The following is a 19,764-nucleotide window of genomic DNA, read 5'->3' on the forward strand; positions in this document are numbered from 1 at the left end:
TGTTTCACAGCAAGAAGGGAGACACAACAAACAACTCGGTGGTTTATGTTGTTAAAAGTCCATTATGTCACTTTTTCCTAGCTCTGTGCCCAAAGATCTCAGGTCTCTGGGCACATAGCTGTAGATCTTCTGACTCCCCCGACGACACACCGATCTCCTGCCGTGACACCGACCTTCGATCCGCCCGTCTCCAGAGCCACGAAATCTCGGACCTCCGAAGGCGAGCAAAGCTCTTAGGCCGAGCCCTTAGCATGTTGAATAACGGCCAGTCGTGAAACCCCAAGAGCGGGTCCCATTCCCCTAAAGAACCGAACTCAGCGTGTAACTCCAGATCAGGGTCTTCAAAAGAACCCTGAAAGGGAAAAATAGAAATATTAAAGATAGAAATAGAGCTGTTTCTGAAGGTGTAAGCAAAGGAGTTGCCGTTAGGCACCATTGACTCTCCTAAGCTCCTCCTCCTTAAAATAACCATGCGTTACTTTCAGAGCGTCTCTGAACACACAAATCATCGAACCTGGAAGTGATGGGCTACGCCAGCAGAAAACCACAAACATACACTCAGTGGCCACTATATTAGGTTTGGGAGGTACTTAATAAAGTGGCCACTGAGAGTAAGTGGTGAAATTGTTGTCTTGTGGCAGCAGTACAATGTAATATATAAATGGTATAAGTTACAATAAGGATACTTAAAGTAGTGCAAAAAGAGAGCAAACATAGTAAGGTGGCGTTCATGGACTGTTCAGAAATTTGATGGTGGAGGGGAAGAAGTTGTTTCTAAAACTGTGTGTGTGTGTGTGTCTCTGCTTCCTGTACTTCGTCCCTGATGGTAGCAATGAGAAGAGGACATGTCCTGGATGGTGAAGGTCCTTCATGATGGATGCCACCTCCTTGAGACACTGCCATTTTGAAGATGTCCTCGATGTTGGGAAGGCTAGTGGCCATGATGGAGCTGCATTTACTTCCCCTTTCGATCCCCTTTAAAACTCCTTCCCCTCACTTTTAAACTATGTCTGCTGTTTTTTTAATACCTGGTACCATGCTAGAAAGGACTTTTGACTGTCCCATTTCAGATGAGTTTATTGTCGTATACATACCAGGCTGCAGTGAAATTCCTTGCTCATGTGAAGCTCACAGTGTAAACATTGTTTTAAGAAAGACCATAACTCATAGGAGCAGAATTAGGCCATTTGGCTCATTGAGTCGTCTTCATCATTCGATCATGACTGTATTCTCTGGAGTTTATGAGGGGGATCTCATTGAAACCGATGGAATATTGAAAAGCCTAGAGAGAGTGGATGTGGAAAGGATGCTTCCTATAGTGGGGAAGTCTAGGACCAGAGGACACACTAGCAACAACAGAACATGAGAAGAACAGGAAACCGAGCCCATTTTTCATCCCTCCCACACCACACACTCTCACACAGACTCTGTTGTGATGAAGGGTCTTGGCCCCAAACGTTGACTGTTTATTCCCCTCTGCAGATGCTATCTGACCTGCTGAGTTCTTAAGCCCATCACCCCTAATGGGCTGCCAACAGGAGCTTGCCAGGGTCCAGTCTTTCAAGTTGTCCCAGGTGTAGCCCAACCTCTCCCAAGAATGAAGTCTCTGGGACCTCCGTTGGCGTTTCCGGAGCCCCATGCCAACCCTCATCCTTTAACATCTGGGCTTGGGAATGCCCATGGCGGAGTTGCATGTGATAACACTAAGTGGATAATCCCAACCTGAATAAAGCATGGATTGGTCCAGCCTAAGTCCTGCTGCTGAGGTTTGAACTAAAATGTTGATGATTCCAAAAGTATCACCAAAATATGATCATCTTTTCCTTGGGTAGTCATTCTGATTAAATATAACCTCTGTTCAGAACACTTTTGTGAGTTCTAAGGTGACTAACGCAGGAACGACAGACTCATCAGTGTAGTCTGGTCACCTCTGTCAAAATCAGCTGCTGGCTGCTGTTCCACCGAGTTAATGACCTCCGAGTATCAAATAAGGCCTGTTTCAGTATGCATCTGATTGAAACATATAAGATTATTAAGGTTGGACATGCTAGAGGCAGGAAACATGTTCCCGATGTTGGGGGAGTCCAGAACCAGAGGCCACAGTTTAAGAATAAGGGGTAGTCAATTAGAACGGAGTTTAGGAAAAACTTTTTCACACAGAGTGTTGTGGTTCTGTGGAATGCTCTGCCTCAGAAGGCAGTGGAGGTTAATTCTCTGGATTCTTTCAAGAAAGAGTTAGATAGAGCTCTTAAAGATAGCGGAGTGAAGGGATATGGGGAGAAGGCAGGAAAGGGTGCTGATTGTGGATGATCAGCCATGATCACAGTGAATGGTGGTGCTGGCTCCAAGGGCTGAATGGCCTACTCCTGCACCTATTGTCTATTGCATCCTGGAAAACAACTCGTGGAGTGCTCTTTTAATTGCAAATTGAGACAGTTATTGGGTTGGCTTGTCCAAGATCAAAGGGCCAATGTCTGTGTGTCTGCGAGTATGAGCCAGAGACTAAAGGATGGAGGCGTGACATCTGTGACTTTGAGAGTCCAGGACCAAGGCCTTGTTATCTTATTACTTTATGCTCTCATTATTTATTGCTATTTATTTAAAGTTGTATTTCAACAGTTTGCTGTTCTTGCTCTTTCATTGACCCTGTTAACAGTTACTATTCTATAGATTTGCTGAGTATGCAAATCTCAGGGATGTATGTGGATGACATGTATGTATTGTCATAATAATTTTTATTTTGACTTTTGACTTTGAGGAGGGTGGGAAAGGGGTTTGTTCTGCTGTTGTTATTGTTGCTCGTGTTGTTTGTGCTGAACATTGTGGGCATGCTATGTTAGTGCCAGAATGTGTGGCGAAACTTGTGGGCTGCCCCCAGAACATCGTTAGGTCTGTTGACTGTTAATGAAAACAAGGTATTTCACCATATTTTTCAATGTATATGTGATAATTGATATATTTTATTTAAAGATACAGCGTGGAACAGGCCTTCCTTCCTTCCCCCCTATGACCCACCTCTTTAACCCTAGCCTAATCACAGGACAATTTACAATGACTAATTGGTACTTCTTTGGACTGTGGGAAGAAACTGGAGCACCAAGAAAAAACCCACACATTTCTCAGGGAGATCACACAAACCCCTTACAGATGTTGCTGGAACTGAACTCTCTACGGCAGAGAGCCCCAAGCTGTGATAGTGTTGTACTAACTACTAGGCCACTGTGGCAGCCAAAATGAATCTGAATATTCAAAAGGCCTAAATAGAGTGGATGTGGAAAGAATATTCCCGTAGTTGCTGGGTCTCGGACCAGAGGCCACAGCCTCAGGATAGAAGGATGTCCCTTTAGAAGAGAGACGAGGAGGAATTTCCTTTACCAGAAGGTGGTGAATCTATGGAATTCATTGCCACAGATGGCTGTGGAGACCAAGCCATTGGGTATATCTACAAGAAAAGTTGAGGGGAGCTTGATTAGTAAGGGTGTCAACGATTATGGGGAGAAGGCAGGAGAATGGGATTGAAAGTTCAAAGTTCAAAATAAATTTATTATCAAAGTACATATATATCACTCTATAGTTTAATAGACAATAGGTGCAGGAGTAGGCCATTCAGCCCTTTGAGCCAGCACCACCATTCACTGTGATCATATATTAAATAGTTCCATTTAATATCAGAAAATGTACTATATTTCTTGCTTTTCACCAGCATCCACAAAAACAGAAGAGTACCCCAAAGAATGAATGACAGCAAAAACAGTAGAACCCCAAAGCCCCCTTCTGCCCCTCCCAAGCACATGGAGCAGCAAAGTATCAGCCCTCCCCCTCCTCCTTAAAGTTTCAAAGGTTCAAATATCCAATTTAATGTCAGAGAAATGTATACAATATACATCCTGAAATGCTTTTTCTTTGCAAAACATCCACGAAAACAGAGAAGTGCCCCAAAGAATGAACGACAGATAAATGTAAGAACCCCAAAGTCCCCCAGCTCCCCTCCCTCCCGCGCGTAAGCGGCAGTGAGCAACAATCCCCCCTCCCCCCACAGGCAAAAAAGAAGCAAGCATCCGCACCGTCACCAAGCACTCAAGCGTGAGCAAAGCAATCGCAAAGACAGAGACTTGCAGTTACCCCAAAGACTTCACGTTTCACCTGGTATTTGACATACCACAGGTTCTCTGTCTCCCCCCTAATAAGGGAGAAAAAGGTGTCTCCATTTTCCCAGTGAGCGGGGAGACATAACAAACAATTCGCTGGTTTACGATGTTAAAAGTCCATTACGTCGCTTTTTTTGAGCCCTGTGCCCGAAGATCGCAAAGATCTCGGGTCTTCGGGCCCACAGGAGATATCCCGGCTCTCCCGACGACACATGGGTCTCCTGCAGAGACACCGACCCCCAATCTGCCCGTCTCCAGAGCCCCAAGATCTTAGGTTTCCGAATTAGAGCCAGACTCTCAGGCCGAACCCTTGGCGTGCCGAACAACGCCCAGTCCACCGAAGTCAGCGTGTAACCCCAGGTCAGGGTCTTCAAAAGAACCCTGAAAGGGAAAAATAAAGATATTAAAGATGGAAATAGAGCTGTTTCCGAAGATGCAAGCAAAGGAGTGCCATTTAGCGCCATCTTAACTTTGCCCCGATCTTAACTCCTACTCCACTTATTTCAGCAAAAAAAGCATCAGCACCCACCACCCACCAAGCAAGCAATAGCAAAACCCCCAAGAGATACCATGATCTGCAGTCAAGAAAAACTAATCATTCACCAGATCAATTTGACAATGGCTCTCCCCTCTCCCCTCCTCCCTCTCCCTTCTCCCTTCTCCCTTCTCCCTTCTCCCTTCTCCCTTCTCCCTTCTCCCTTCTCCCCTCTCCCCTCTCCCATCTCCCCTCTCCCCTCCTCCCCTCTCCCCTCTCCCCTCCTCCCCTCTCCCCTCTCCCCTCCTTCCTCCTCCCTCCTCTCTCCCTTTATTTAAAGAGGCGGAGAGATGTCACATAGCGAGAGTGGAGACCAACAAAAACAAAACAACTTGCTGATTTACGGTGTTAAAGTCAGCCGTGTTGCTTTTCTTGAGTTCTCTGACTTGAGAATCAGTTGGAAACTCTCCTTCGCCAATGAGAAAACAAAAGAGAGAGTGGTTCGCCGAGTACAGAGACATCCAACAGCTGATCCGCTGCTCCTGATAGTCCATTTTCTCCTGTGACTCTTCAGTCAGCGGCACTGGCATAGAATCAACTCGTCCACAGGGCCGCAAAACCTCGGAATCCTGAAGGTGCGGTCGTCTTCTAGGTTATGCCCTTGGGATATCATCAAATGGCTAGTCGGAGAGCCCCAATGATGTGGGAACCATTGCCGTAGTTTCAAATCTCTTACTATCTCTTCTTTCAGTTAGTCCTGATGAAGGGTCTTGGCCCGAAATGTCAACTTCTTCCTATGGATGCTGTCTGACCTGCTGCGTTCCACCAGCATTTTGTGTGTGTTGCTTGAATTTCCAGCATCTGCAGATTTCCTCGTGTTTGCGTTTGAGTGCAGCTGCAGGTCAAGGGCACTGACAGAACCCGATCTACCTTGAAAAGGAAAATAAAGAGACATTAAGGGTAGAAATGAAATTGTTTCCACAAATGAGCTCGAAGAAGCTCCTCTCTAGCGCCATCGTAGTTCTCTTCACTGTATACAGTTCTGAGATTCATTTTCTTGTGAGCAAATACAAAAAAGCACAATAGGATCAATGAAAGACGACTCCTTCGGGATGGACAGACAACTAATGTGCAAAAGACAAACTGTGCAAATACAAAAATCAAAATTAGTAATAAACAAGCAAGAACAACTTACTTAATAGATATAGCCATTCCAAACACAAACAATATACAGAAATCAAGAAGTGAAAAACACCAGAAATATGCTGAATTAAAAGAGGAAATTGAAAGACTATGGAACATAACTAGGGTATCCATTGTCCCAATAGTAATATCTACGACTGGTATCATCCCACAGTAACTACACAATAACAATTAACAATTAGACCTACACATGTAAATCTCCAGAAAGCCATAATAGTAAACGCCACTAGAACAGTCCGAAAGTTCCTTGCAATTGAGAAATGATTGTGCCTGGCTATGCCAGTATCCCAGGTTTTACCAACTTGAGCTGAGAAAACAAAATACAACAACAATAAGCAATAAATATTGAGACCATGAGATAAAGAGTCCTTGAAAGTGAGTCCACAGGTTGTGGGAACAGTTCAGTGATGGGGCGAATGAAGTTGAGTGAAGTTATCCCCCCTGGTTCAGGAGCCTGATGGTTGAGGTGTAATAACCTGGTGATGTGGGTCCTGATGTTCCCATACCTTCTTCCTGATGGCAGCAGCGAGAAGAGAGCATGTCCTGCGTGGTGGTGGTCCTTGATGATGGATGCTGCCTTTCTGTGGCAGCGTTTGTGTAGGTGTGCTTGTTGGTAGGGAGGACTTTACCTGTGATGGACTGAGCTGTCCATATCCATTACTTTTTGTAGGATTTTCCATTCAAGGCCATTGCTGTTTGCATACCAGGCTGTGATGCATCCAGTCAGTATACTCTCCAGAACACATCTGTAGAAGTTTGTCAGAATTTTAGATGACACGTCGAATCTTTGCAAAGTTTCTAAGGAAGTCGAGGTGCTGCCGTGCTTTCTTCCTAATGGCACTTATATGCTGAATCCAGGACGGGTCCTCTGAAATGATAACACTGGCAAACTTAAAGCTGCTGATTCTCTCCACCTCTGATCCCCCGATGAGAACTGGCTTATAGACCAACAGTTTCCTCCTCCTGAAGTCAATGATCAGCAACTTGGTCTTGCTGATATTGAGTAAGAGGTTGTTGTCGTCAGCCAGATTTTCAGTCTCCCTCCTGTGCACTGTGAATCGATCACGGCAAGATTAGATGGGCCGAATGGCCGAGTTCTGCTCCGATGTGTTATGGTCATTCCTAGTCTGGAGTGGGAACTGTGGCTGGTATATGTTAACTCTAGAACTGGCTGATTGGCTGACACAAGTTAGTACAGACAGGGATCAAAGCAGGAACTTTCACACTCCATAACACAAAAGGCTGTGGCAGTCACCAATCACATTCAGTAAGGCTGCTGTATGTCCAATGCCCTAATGGCTACATGCACACAATCAAGCAGGTCAGTAACATTTGCTGGGATACGTAGGTCTACCATAGTATCTTATTCTCCGATCTGATATGGAGAATGATTTTGGCAGTGAAAGACTTGGTTTCCTTCCTTTTGGGAATAGCACATAAAAGAATGAGGTATCTTTCAGGAATTTTAACAATCCTAGCTGCAATGTGTTTGTGTGGATGTCGGGTGTGTTAAAAAAAATTTAATACTATGAGTCTCACAGTCACTGACTCACTACTCACCCACCAGAAGGATAAGCGCGTGAAGGAAATTCTTAAAGGTGTATCTGAAGCACCTTCAATTACTCCAAAAGACTGAGGTTTGGTAAAATACTGAAAGGCTTTTATTCACTGTACAATACGACCTCCACAGTGAGTGTCTGCCCCCGGACTGTGGGGGAGGGGCAAGACGAACACCTTTATACAGGACTCTGTGGGAGGAGCCACAGGGACAGTCAGCAGAGGGGTGTGTCCAGACAGGTAACCGAGTTACAACATACATACATGGTTTACCACAGTATCCTCATACATTAATCATTTTGCCCTGGGAGAAAGTCTCTGGTTGTCCACTCAATCTATACCTCTTATCAACTTGTACACCTCTGTCAATTCACCTCTCACCCTCTTTCACTCCAAAGAAAAAGCCCTAGCTCGCTCAACCTATCCTCATAAGACGCACTCTCTAATCCAGGCAGCATCCTGGTATATCTTCTCTGCACCCTCTCTAAAGCTTCCTCGTCCTTCTTACAGTGAGGCGACCACAACTGAACACAATAGGGTGGCACAGTGGTGTAGGGGTTAGTGTAACGCTATGACAGAGGCAACTGTAAGTCTGGGGTTCGCTCCCTGCCGCTGTCTGTACGTTCTCCCTGTGACAGCGTGGGTTTCCTCCGGATACACCAGTTTCCTCCTACATTCGGAAGACGGAGAGTTAGGGTTAGTGAGCTGTTGGTACCAGAAGCATGGCAAAACTTGTGGGCTGCCTAGCACAATCTTCACTGATTCGATTTGACTTGAACAATGCATTTCAAGATACTTCGACGTACACATGACAAATAAAGCTAATCTCTACCTTTATCACAATATTCCAAGTGTGATCTAACCAGAGCTACAGGATTACCTCATGGCCCTTAAACTCAATCCCCTGTCTAATGAAGGTCAATGCACTTTCTGGGAAAAGATGTGGTCGCTTGAAAGCCCAGATGACCAACTTAAAAACATCTTATTCTCCACTGCTATCTGAACAAATCACCTCTTTCACATCCCGGTGATGTTGCCTGCATAATTCTACATCTGTTATTAATTCTTTGCTTCCTTAAAGTTGTTATAGCCAGGGGTAATGGTGTGGATAAGCTCCCACTATCTATAAAATACGTGTGCGTCTCAGATAGCCACTGACAACCAAGTCCAGCTCCTGGCCTTCATGTGTGGTTTACCTACTAAGCATGGCAAGCCATTTCTTCTGACAGGAGAAGGAGCAAAAGCAGGTTACTGGTATCTTAAAACCGGTTGCTTGGGGCAGATGGGGCTCGTCTGTCGTGGTTGGAAGGAAAACTGATCTCAAGCCTCCACTGCCTTGTGGCTGTACCCACTCATGAGGAAGACTTCAGGACTAAACATAAGAGAAAAATCCAGAGCTGGAGTCAATAGACAATAGACAATAGGTGCAGGAGTAGGCCATTCGGCCCTTTGAGCCTGCACCGCCATTTATTGTGATCATGGCTGATCATCCACAATCAGTACCCCGTTCCCGCCTTCTCCCCATATCCCTTGACTCCACTATCTTTAAGAGCTCTATCTAACTCTTTTTTGAGAGCATCCAGAGAACTGGCCTCCACTGCCTTCTGAGGCAGAACATTCCACAGATCTATAACTCTCTGTGTGAAAAAGTTTTTCCTCAACTCCGTTCTGAATGGTCTACCCCTTATTCTTAAACTGTGGCCTCTGGTTCTGGACTCCCCCAACATTGGGAACATGTTTCCTGACTCTGGCATGTCCAATCCCTTAATAATCTTAAATGTTTCAATCAGATCCCCTCTCATCCTTCTAAATTCCAGTGTATACAAGCCCAGTTGCTCCAATTTTTCAACATATGACAGTCCTGCCATCCCAGGAATTAACCTTGTGAACCTATGCTGCACTCCCTCCATAGCAAGAATGTCCTTCCTCAAATTTGGAGACCAAAACTGCACACAATAGTCCAGGTGGGGTCTCACCTGTACAGCTGCAGAAGGACCTCTTTGCTCCCTAAGACGGTCCTATATTGGTTTCAACACTGACTGGTAGCTCCTGCAACACTGCTGGTGCCAAATTGTATTGGTCTCTGCAGTTCCTTTGAACTCATCAGCTGCATGGAGAAGGGGAGCCTGCTACATGAGCAACAACTGGCTCTCCATGTCATACTGCCCTGGCTTGCCTATCAAAAAAAAGCCAGGACGCAACATCCACAGTTGACCCCAATCAACAGAGGCCTCTCTTTATTAATTCATTTGAAGTCACGCCAGCATTTCTTTTTGCACTAATTTAGACTGCACTCGTTATTGTGGTATTTATGCTGTTACTCTGTCGGCTCCACTCCACCGAGGAATTTCATTGCGTCCCGGTGTATATGACAAGAAACTAATCTGGCTCTGAGAGGAGGGCTGCGAGAAAGGGAGAGGAACAAAGCTGTGGATGCAGACCTCTCCGAGGATCGTCGCCTTGCTGTGGTGGAGCGGCTCGTGAGTTCCTGAGATCCCAGGGGCGATGGTGTCTGGAGTTTAGCTCCTGGTAGGGTCACCCATGGCGGTAAGGTCAAGGGGGAGATTCTGGTCAAGGACTGATCCAACCAAAACCTCAACAACGGAGCTGGTGGAAGACGATGACACGTCACACCAGCAGTGAAGGTGGAAGAAGGCTGCAACAGGGAAGGGTCCTGAGTTGTTTTCGACCCTGACCCCCCCCACGCCTGTAGAGGACCATGTGGTGGCCGTCTGCGCATCAGAATCAGGTTTATTATCACCGCATGTGTCGTGAAATTTGTTAACTTAGTAGCAGCAGTATAATGCAATACATAATATAGAAGAAAAATAAATCAATAAGTTACAGTATAGGTATATTGAACAGATTAAAAATAGTGCAAAAACAGAAATAATATATATTAAAAAAAGTGAGGTACTGTTCATCAGTTCAATGTCCATTTAGGAATAGGATGGCAGAGGGGTTTCCTGAATCGCTGAGTGTGTGTCTTCAGGCTCCTGTACCTCCTACCTGATGGTAGCAATGAGAAGAGGGCATGCTCTGGGTATTGGGGGTCCTTAATAATGGACGCTGCCTTCTTGAGACACCGCTCCTTTATGATATCCTAGGTGCTTCGTAGGTTAGTACCCAAGATGAAACCGACTAAATTTATAACCCTCTGCAACTTCTTTCGGTCCTGTGCAGTAGCACCCCGCCCCCCGCCCCCCATACTAGACAGTGGTGCAGCCTGTCAGAATGCTCTCCACGGTACATTATAGAAGTTTTTGAGTGTTTTTGTTGACATATCAAATCTCTTCAAACTCCTAATGAAGTATAGTCGCTGTCTTGCCTTCCTTATAGCTGCATCAGTATGTTGGGACCAGGTTAGGTCTTCAGAGATCTTGACACCCAGGAACTTGAAACTGCTCACTCTCTTCACTGCTGATCCCTCTATGAGGATTGGTGTGTGTTTCTTTGTCTTACCCTTCCTGAAGTCCATAATCAGCTCTTTTGTCTTACTGACATTGAGTGCAAGGTTGTTGGTACGACACCATTCCACTAATTGGTATATCTCGCCCCTGTACGCCCTCTCATCTCCATCTGAGATTCTACCACAGTGGTCGTATCATCAGCAAATTTATAGATGGTATTTGAGCTATGCCTAGCCACACAGTCATGGGTATAGAGAGAGTAGAGCAGTGGGCTAAGCACACACCCCTAAGGTAGTCCAGTGTTGATCATTAGCAAGGAGGAGATATTATCACCAATCCACACAGATTGTGGGAATGATGGTGTTAAATACTGAGCTACTGTCGACAACAGCATCCTGACATAGGTGTTTGTATTGTCCAGACGGTCTAAGACCATGTGAAGAGCCATTGAGATTGCGTCTGCTGTTGACCTATTGTGGCGATAGGCAAATTGCAGTGGGTCCAGGTCCTTGCCGAGGCAGGAGTTCAGTCTAGTCATGACCAACCTCTCAAAGCTCATCACTGTAGATGTGAGTGCTTCTGGGCAATAGACATTAAGGCAGCTCACATTATTCTTCTTAGGCACTGGTATAATTGTTGCCTTTTTGAAGCAAGTGGGAACTTCCGCCTGTAGCAGTCAGAGGCTGAAAGTGCCCTTGAATACTCCCGCTAGTTGGTTAGCACAAGTTTTCAGAGCCTTACCAGGTACTCTGTCTGGGCCTTCCTCCTTGCAAGGGTTCACCATCTTTAAAGACAGTGTAACATGGGCTTCTGAGACAGAGATCATGGAGTTACTGGGTGCAGCAGGGATCTTCACAGCTGCAGTTATATTCTCCCTTTCAAAGTGGGCATAGAAGGTGTTGAGTTCATCTGGTAGTGAAGCTTCGCTACTATTCATGCTGTTGGGTTTTGCTTTGTAGGAAGTAATGTCCTGCAAACCCTGCCAGAGTTGTACATCCGATGTCACCTCCAACCTTGTTCGAAATTGTCTCTTCGCCCTTGAAATAGCCCTCCACAAATCACACATGGTTTTCTGGTACAGGCCTGGGTTGCCGGACTTGAATGCCACCCATCTAGTCTTCAGCAGATGGTGTACCTCCTGGTTCATCCATGGCTTTTGGTTTGGGAATGTAGAGTAAGCCTTTGTAGGCACACACTCAACCACACAGGTTTTAATGAAGTCGGTAACAACTGCAGCATACTCATCCAGTTTCGAAGATGAATCCCTGAATACAGTCCAGTCCACCGATTCAAGGCAGTCCTGTAGGCGCTCCTATGCTTCCCTTGTCCATACCTTCCTGGTCCTCACTACTGGTGCTGCAGTCTTCAGTCTCTGCCTATACTCGGGGAGTAGAAGTACAGCCAGGTGATCAGACTTCCCAAAATGAGGGCATGGAATAGCACGGTAGGCATTCTTGTTGGTGGTGTAGCAATGGTCCAGTATGCTGTTTTCTCTGGTATTGCAAGTGATCTGTTGATGGTAATTGTTTAGTGATTTTTTTTTCAGACTGGCTTAGTTAAAATCCCCCAAAACGATGGTGAAAGCGTTAGTGTGCGCTGTTTTGTGCAAGTTGATTCCATTGCTCAGATCATCTAAAGCCTGATTGACATTGGTTGAGATGCAATGTATACTGCTACCAGCCTCCCCACGTTATACAAAGTCAAGCACAGGCATTCTCCATTAGCGCGAGTGATCGCACTACTGTTGATGCAGTGCGCTTGCGGAAGTCAGTTATGATTTTGCTTTTACAGTGAAAGTTCCAACTTCGTCTTAAGTGTAGGTGGCTTTTCGTCTCTTTAGGGAGCTGCTCTTTAACGGCCTGCTCTTTGTAGCCTTGCAGCCGCCTCAGAATGTGACTTGCCAGGTTACTGCTAACAGTAAACTTCCTCCTGACAAGCAACATTTAGAATTCCCTGTTGCAAGGAGCGAGTTAAGGAAAGTGTAATTGGACTCTCCCGGGTGGTTATTTCCCCAAACAAGTGAGCTTAGCACTTTGCAACATGTTGCTCTTTCCGACTGGCTCAGTCTGTAGTGGCTGCTGATACAATTTGTGAATTGTTTTCCAAAATGTATATTAGATCGTAAGATATAGGAGTAGAACCAGGCCATTTGCTCCTCAAATCTGCCCCTCCAATCCGTCATGGCTGACTTATTTTATTTAGGGATACAGTGCGGAACAGGAACTGCTGGCCCAGGGGGCCGCACTGCCCAGCAACCCACCAAGTCTAATCATAGGACAATTTACAATGACCTACTAACCAGTACGTCTTCAGACTGTGGGACAAAATCAGAGCACCCGGAGGAAACATATGCGCACACTGGAAGAGTGTACAAACTTTCTTACAGAGGGTGTCAGAATTGAACTCTGAACTCTGACATCCTGAGTTGTAATGATGTCACACTAACATCTGCCTTTATTTCGCCCCTCAACCCCCTTCTCCTGCCTCTCTCCCTGACCTTTGACGCCCTTACTAGTCAAGAACCTATGAACCTCTGATAAAGCTGTTACGACACGGGAGCAGAATTAAGCCAATTGGCTTCTGGAGTCTGCCCAGCCATTCCTTCTTGGCTGATTTATTGTGGAACACTGTTAAGCATTCCTACAAAGCTCATTGTAAGCAGTTGTATAGCCCAGATATGATGAAATAGATCAGAGGAGGAAAGCCTTGCTAAATTGATGCTCCATCTTGAAGATACAGTTCGTGGCTTTATTAGGTGCATCTGTACACCTGCTCGTTAATGCAAATATCTAATCAGCCAATCATGTGACAGTAACTCAATGTATAAAAGCATGCAGACAAGGTCAAGAGCTTCAGATCAAACTTCGGAATTGGGGACTTTGACCATGGTATGGTTGTTGGTGCCAGACAGGGTGGTTGGAGTATCTCAGAAGCTGCTGATCTCCTAGGATTTTCACGTGCAGCAGTCTCTAGATTAGCTTGTGTAGCGTTCCTCTCTCTATTAGCTTGTGTCAGGAGGTACCCAATAAAGCAACCACTGAATGTACTGCTACCAGGCTATAATGGTGGAGGGAGGGGATGGATTTTTGAGTTGACAGATTCAAACGGCTGAATGGTATTCAGCTTCTGGAATGCTGTTGGAGCTACACTCACACAGAGAATATTCCATCACACTCCTGACTTGTGCCATGTAGATGGTGGAAAGGCTTTGGGGAGTCAGGAGGTGAGTCACCTGCCACAGAATATTCCATCTCTGATCTTCTGTAGCCACAGTATTCATGCGGCTGATCTGGTTTTGTATCTGGTGACCATGGAACGTTAACGGTGGGTGCCGAGGTGATGGTGATGCTGTAGAAGAGATGGTTAGACTATCTTGTTGAAGAGAATCACTGCCTGTATCATGGCTGATTAAGTTAACTCTGAAAGTTTGCATCTGTTCCTCAGTCACACTTTACTGACTTATGCGCAGGGAGAACAACATGGCCCCTGTTGCCAAACTGTTCTAAAGTTGAACAGATAGACTAGTTGGATACAGATATTGACCAGTTGGTAATCTTGTGGATGTTTAAATTCCCTATTATAAAGAATTCATGACAGTGCCTCTACTTTTAGGTTTGCATAGATTCGACACGTCACCTAAAATTTTCTATAGATGCACAGTGGAGAACATCCTGACTGATTGCCTCATGGGCTGGTATGGAAACCCCAAAGCCCAGGAATGGAAAAGTCTACAGGCAGTGGTGGATACGGCCCAGTCCATCACGGGTAAAGCCCTCCCTACCACTGAGCACATCTACAATGAGCTTGGTTGCAGGAGAGAAGCATCCATCATCCGGGACCCCCACCACCCAGGCCGTGCTCTCTTCTCACTGCTGCCATCAGGAAGAAGGTACAGGAGACTCAGGACCCACACCACCAGGTTCAGGAACAGTTATTACCCCTCAACCATCAGGCTCCTGAACCAGTGTGGATCACTTTACTTGCCACTACTCTGAACTGATTCCACAACCTATCACTTTCAAGGACTCATCTTCTCAGTACTATTTATTTTTTATTTGTACAATTTGTCATCTTCTGCACATTGTCAGTCTTTATTTATGTACAGATTTTTATAAATTCTATCTTGTTTCTTTATTTTCCTGTAAATGCTTACAAGAAAATGAACCTCAAGGCAGCATACAGGGTATCAAAGGCCATGGGGAGAAGGCAGGAGAATGGGTTTTAGAGGGATAATAAATCGACCATGATGGAATGGTGCAGCAGATTTGATGGGCTGAATGGCCTAATTCTGCTCCCTTGTCTTATGGTCTTATTCTGAAAGCGTGTGACTGGATATTGTAGAGTGTGCAACAGTTTGTACCTAACCCTGTGCTGTCCCTGTCCTGGGAGTATGTGATGGGACAGTGTGAGGGACAGCTCGAAGGCCAGCACCGTGGACAAAGGGAGAAAGCACATCCGGAGTGCAGGCCCCTGCTCCGCACTCAAAGACCATCGATATGGGTGGGTGATGAGAGACATCTGTGGATGTCGGGCTGTCCCAGGGTGGTTGGTCCTGGGGTCAGATGTCCGTACGAGCAAGGGGCACAAGGGGCGATGAGTCGGTGAGGCTGGAGTTCGGGGTCCCATTATTGGTTAGACGGGGGAGCGGGGGGTTGGGGAGGTGGTACATACCAAAGAATGTAGCCCAAAGGTTGATTGGAAATCCAGGATTTGAAACGCGAAGGCCGAATCCTGGAGACTGGAGGCTGGACTTAAAGGACTGTCTGTGGGTGGGAGGAAAAGGGCTTGTTTTCTGCAACACACTAGAGGTGATGGAAATCTACGCACAATCAACAGGTCAGGCTAGCATCTATGTATGGGAATAAACAGTCTTTGTTTCGGACTGATGCCCTTCGTCGGGACTTGTTTTTGCTGTTGTTCTGCTGAACATTGTGAGCATGACACGGAATGTGAAGCGACACTTGCAGGCTGCCCCCAGCACATCCTTAGGTGGTGTTAGTTGTTAACACAAATGACACATTTCACTGTCGGTTTTGGTGCGCACGTGATAAATAAATGAATCTGAATCCGAATCGCGACTCTCTACCCAACTCATAGTGACCCTAGGGTTGTAGAGCTCATCTCTTGCTCTGCATCTAACCGTCCATTTCTGCTTTGACAGGCCTCAGTGACTCATTCAACATTAATGTCAAAGAAGTCAGAACCTTCAGAGGACCAAAGAAGGGTCAGTTTGGGTATAAAGTTCAGCAACAGGAAGCGGAGGGTCAGAAATGGTAAGTTTGCAAATAATTTTCTTTCACACTTGCTTCAGTCTGAGTATAAGTCTTTTAGACACTGTTATCTTCTCCATTGTATAAAGAGATTAACAAACAGGTACAATCATAGAAACATAGAAATTCTACAGCACATTGCAGGCCCTTTGGCCCATAATGTTGTGCTGACCATGTAACCTACTCTAGAAGCTGCCTAAAATTTCCCTACCGCGTAGCCCTCTATTTTTCCATGTACTTACCTAAAAGACCCTATTATATCAGTGGCCACTTTATCAGGTACACCTTTACACCTGCTTTGTTATTGCAAATATCTAATCAGCCAATCATGTGGCAGCAACTCAAGGCACAAAAGCATGCAGACATGGTCAAGAGGTTCAGACCAAACGTCAGTATGGGGAAGAAATGTGATCTAAGTGAATTTGATTGTGGAATGATTGTTGGTGCCAGATGGGGTGGTTTGAGTATCTCAGAAGCAACTGATCTCCTGGGCTTATCACACACAATAGAGTTTATAGAGAATGGTGTGAAAAACAAAAAAAAAAACATCCACTGAGCAGCAGTTCTGTGGGTGATAAAGCCTTGTTAATGAGAGAGGTCAGAGGAGAATGGCCAAGCTGACAGGAAGGAGACAGAAGCTGAAATAACCACACGCTACAACAGTGGTGTGCAGAAGAGCATCTCTGAATGCACAACATGTCGAACCCTGAAGTGGATGGGCTACAGCAGCAGAAGACCACGACACATTCCACTCCTGTGCCTGATCAAGTGGCCACTGACTGTAAGTTCAATATCATGTCCCTGGCCAGGCTGAATTAGTTGGCTGTCAGCTAGGAGAGCAAACGACAGCTTGGAAAACAAAAATAGCAGACTGGGCTCCTACTCCAGGGACCTCTGATACTTGTGTGAGGGTTTTGCTGCTGTGTGGGGACAAATTCGCACCTACAGTAATCAGTTAGCTTCTTGGCGTCTGGTCCTGAGCACTAAGAACTTCAGTCTGGACGAGGTACCAGAGAGCAGGTGAAGAGCTCTAGAATAAAGTATCTGTGCATGAAATGGGTCTGCTGATGTCATCCTGTGGACAAAGGAATAGACAGGTCAAAGTTCAAAGTAAATTTTATTATCAGAGTACATGTATGTCACCATATACAACCCTAAGATTCATTTTCCTGTGGGCAAACTCAGCAAATCTATAGAATAGTAACTATAACAGAATCAATGAAACACCAACCAGAGTGCAGAAGGCAATAAACTGTGCAAATGCAAATATAAATAAATAGCAATAAATAATGAGAACATGAAGTAATGAGATACCGAGTCCTTAAAGTGAGACCATTTGTACTGGGAACATTTCAATGGTGGGGCAAGTGAATATAGTTATCCCCTTTTGTTCAAGAGTCTGATGGTTGAGGGGTAGTAATTGTTCTAGAACCTGGTGGTGTGAGTCCTGAGGCTCCTGTACCTTCTACCTGATGGCAGCAGCGAGAAAAGAGCTTGGCCTGAGTGGTGAGGATCTCTGATAATGGATGTTGCTTTCCTATGACAGCGTTTCATGTAGATGTGCTCAATGGTTGGGAGGGCTTTACCCGTGATGTACTGGGCCAAACCCACTACCTTTTGTAGGATTTTCCATTCAAAGGCATTGGCCAGACATTTGGTCCTACAGCAATCCTTCAAATGCTCACTCTGATTAAAAGGCTCCACTTGAAAGGTTGGGAGGCAACCGCGAACTTTATTAATCCTGCTTTGCATCAGTTGTGGAGCAATTCCATCTGCTCTCACCTGCCTTTCCGAATCAGAATTGGGTTCATTGTCGATGACATACGTCGTGAAGTTTGTCCTCTTGTTGCCAGCATCGGGCAGGAGGTGCAGGAGTCTTGGGTGCCATACCGCCAGGTTGGGGAGTAGGTCGTAGCCCTGTAGGCATCGGGCTCCAGATCTGGCATCACTCCCCTCGGCACCGATCTGACTGTGTAGCTCTGGCCTATAGCCAACAGACTCCTGGACCGGCTTCACTTGCCTCAGCCCTAAACTGGCTCCGTGGCCGTGGACTCACTTTCGGAGACCCTGCTGTTCACGTTGCAACCATTATTTGTTCAGTTTTTTTATTGTTTGCATGACTTGTTCTCCTATCGCACATTGGGCGTCTGTCAGTCTATGTTGTGTGTGGTTTTTTATGGATTCTATTCTGTTCCTTTGTTTTGTGGCTGCCTGCAAGAAGATGAATCTCAGGATTGTATACAGTATACATGCTTTGATAATAAACCTACTTTGTTCTGTGGCAACAGTAGAGGGCGATATATTAAAAATAGATGGAGCCCGATGGGGAGCTACAATGGGCTGATGGAACTAGACTAGGGAAGGAGATGGGAGAAGTGGAGGAAGGGAGAAGAAAACTAGTTGGACAGGTCAGTGGGAGTGTGAGCTGCCTGAGGTTGAAAAATTCAATGTTCACACCAAGTAGAATATGTGATGCTCTGTATCCAGTTTGCAATTAGCCCCTTAGAATCAGAATCAGGTTTATTGCCTCTGACATATGTCATGAAGCTTGTTGTACTGTGGCAGCAGCACAGAGCAATACCTGAAAAAAATTGCTGTTAAGTTACAATAAAAAATATTTTATACAATGAATAATGCAGGAAAAGAGGAAAAAGTGAGATAGTGTTCGTGGACTGTTCAGCCATATGATGGCAGAAGAGAAGAAACTGTTCCCAAAACATTGAGTGTGTGTCTTTAGGCTCCTGTACCTCCTCCCTGATGGTAGCAATGAGAAGAGGGCATGTCCTGGATCATGAAGGTCCTCATCGTGGATGCCGCCTTCCTGAGGCACTGCCTTTTGAAGAAGTCCTCGATGGTGGGGAGGCGATGGAGCTGGTTGAGCCTACAGCCCTCTGCAGCTCTTTCCAATCTGTATAGCAGAGCCTTGGCAACAGAGGTTCACCAAATTTTGCTGAGAGCCTATGCTCAGATTCAGGGAAATCAAGTTGTTGAATGCCACGACAGCTCGGGGTGTTGGAGTTTGGACATCCTGTGCTGCCGTCTATAAGGAGTTTATTCATCCTCCCCGTGAATGTGTGGGTCTCCTCTGGTGCTCCGGTTTCCTCCCACAGTCCGAAGATGTACTGTTAAGTCCAAAGACGTAGGTTAATGTGCCATTGTAAATTGTCCTGTGATTAGGCTAGGGGTAAATTGCTGGGCAGTGCAGCTCATCGGTCGAAGGCCATACGCCGTGCTGTATCTCTAAGTAAGTGAAATAAAAACTGACCAAAATTATTCAGAATCTCAATTTAAAAACCTTTCTCTCCATCGCTTCATTTGCAATGGCTCATGATTACTGAGGCTCAGTCCCACAGATCATGGGGATTCTGTTAATGAATAAACCCAACTCTGGGGGGGATGCTTCCATTGGCAGAGTTGTTCATGCAGACGTAATTCATGGACCAACTGCATCAACAATCGATCTGCCAGAGGAACTCAAAGCGTTGGGTAGCATCTGAGGGGCAGAAGGGAATTGTTGAAGTTTCATGTCTAGAACCTGCGTAAGGATTGAGGGTGGAGAGGGGAGATAGCTGATAAGAGAGAAGCAGGGGAGTGGCGAGACAGGGGCCAGAGTTGATCAGTCCTACATGACTCGATCTGCTCTTGTTGTCTGCCTACACTAAACTTTCTGCCTACATGGTGGACTTCAGGAAGGTGCAGAT

General features: G+C 45.7%; 1 protein-coding gene across 1 annotated transcript in view; it reads left to right on the forward strand.

Annotated features, from left to right (window-relative positions):
* The window catches only part of itga10 (integrin, alpha 10), a 181,141-nt gene that overhangs the window by 30,661 nt on the left and 130,716 nt on the right, over positions 1-19,764 (forward strand). The window contains exon 2 of the mRNA XM_072282845.1: positions 15,955-16,066. Coding sequence (XP_072138946.1) covers positions 15,955-16,066 — 112 coding nt within the window. The remainder of the gene's footprint in view (positions 1-15,954; positions 16,067-19,764) is intronic.

Source organism: Mobula birostris, chromosome 2 (assembly GCF_030028105.1).
Source record: "Mobula birostris isolate sMobBir1 chromosome 2, sMobBir1.hap1, whole genome shotgun sequence".
Classification (NCBI taxonomy): domain Eukaryota; kingdom Metazoa; phylum Chordata; class Chondrichthyes; order Myliobatiformes; family Myliobatidae; genus Mobula; species Mobula birostris.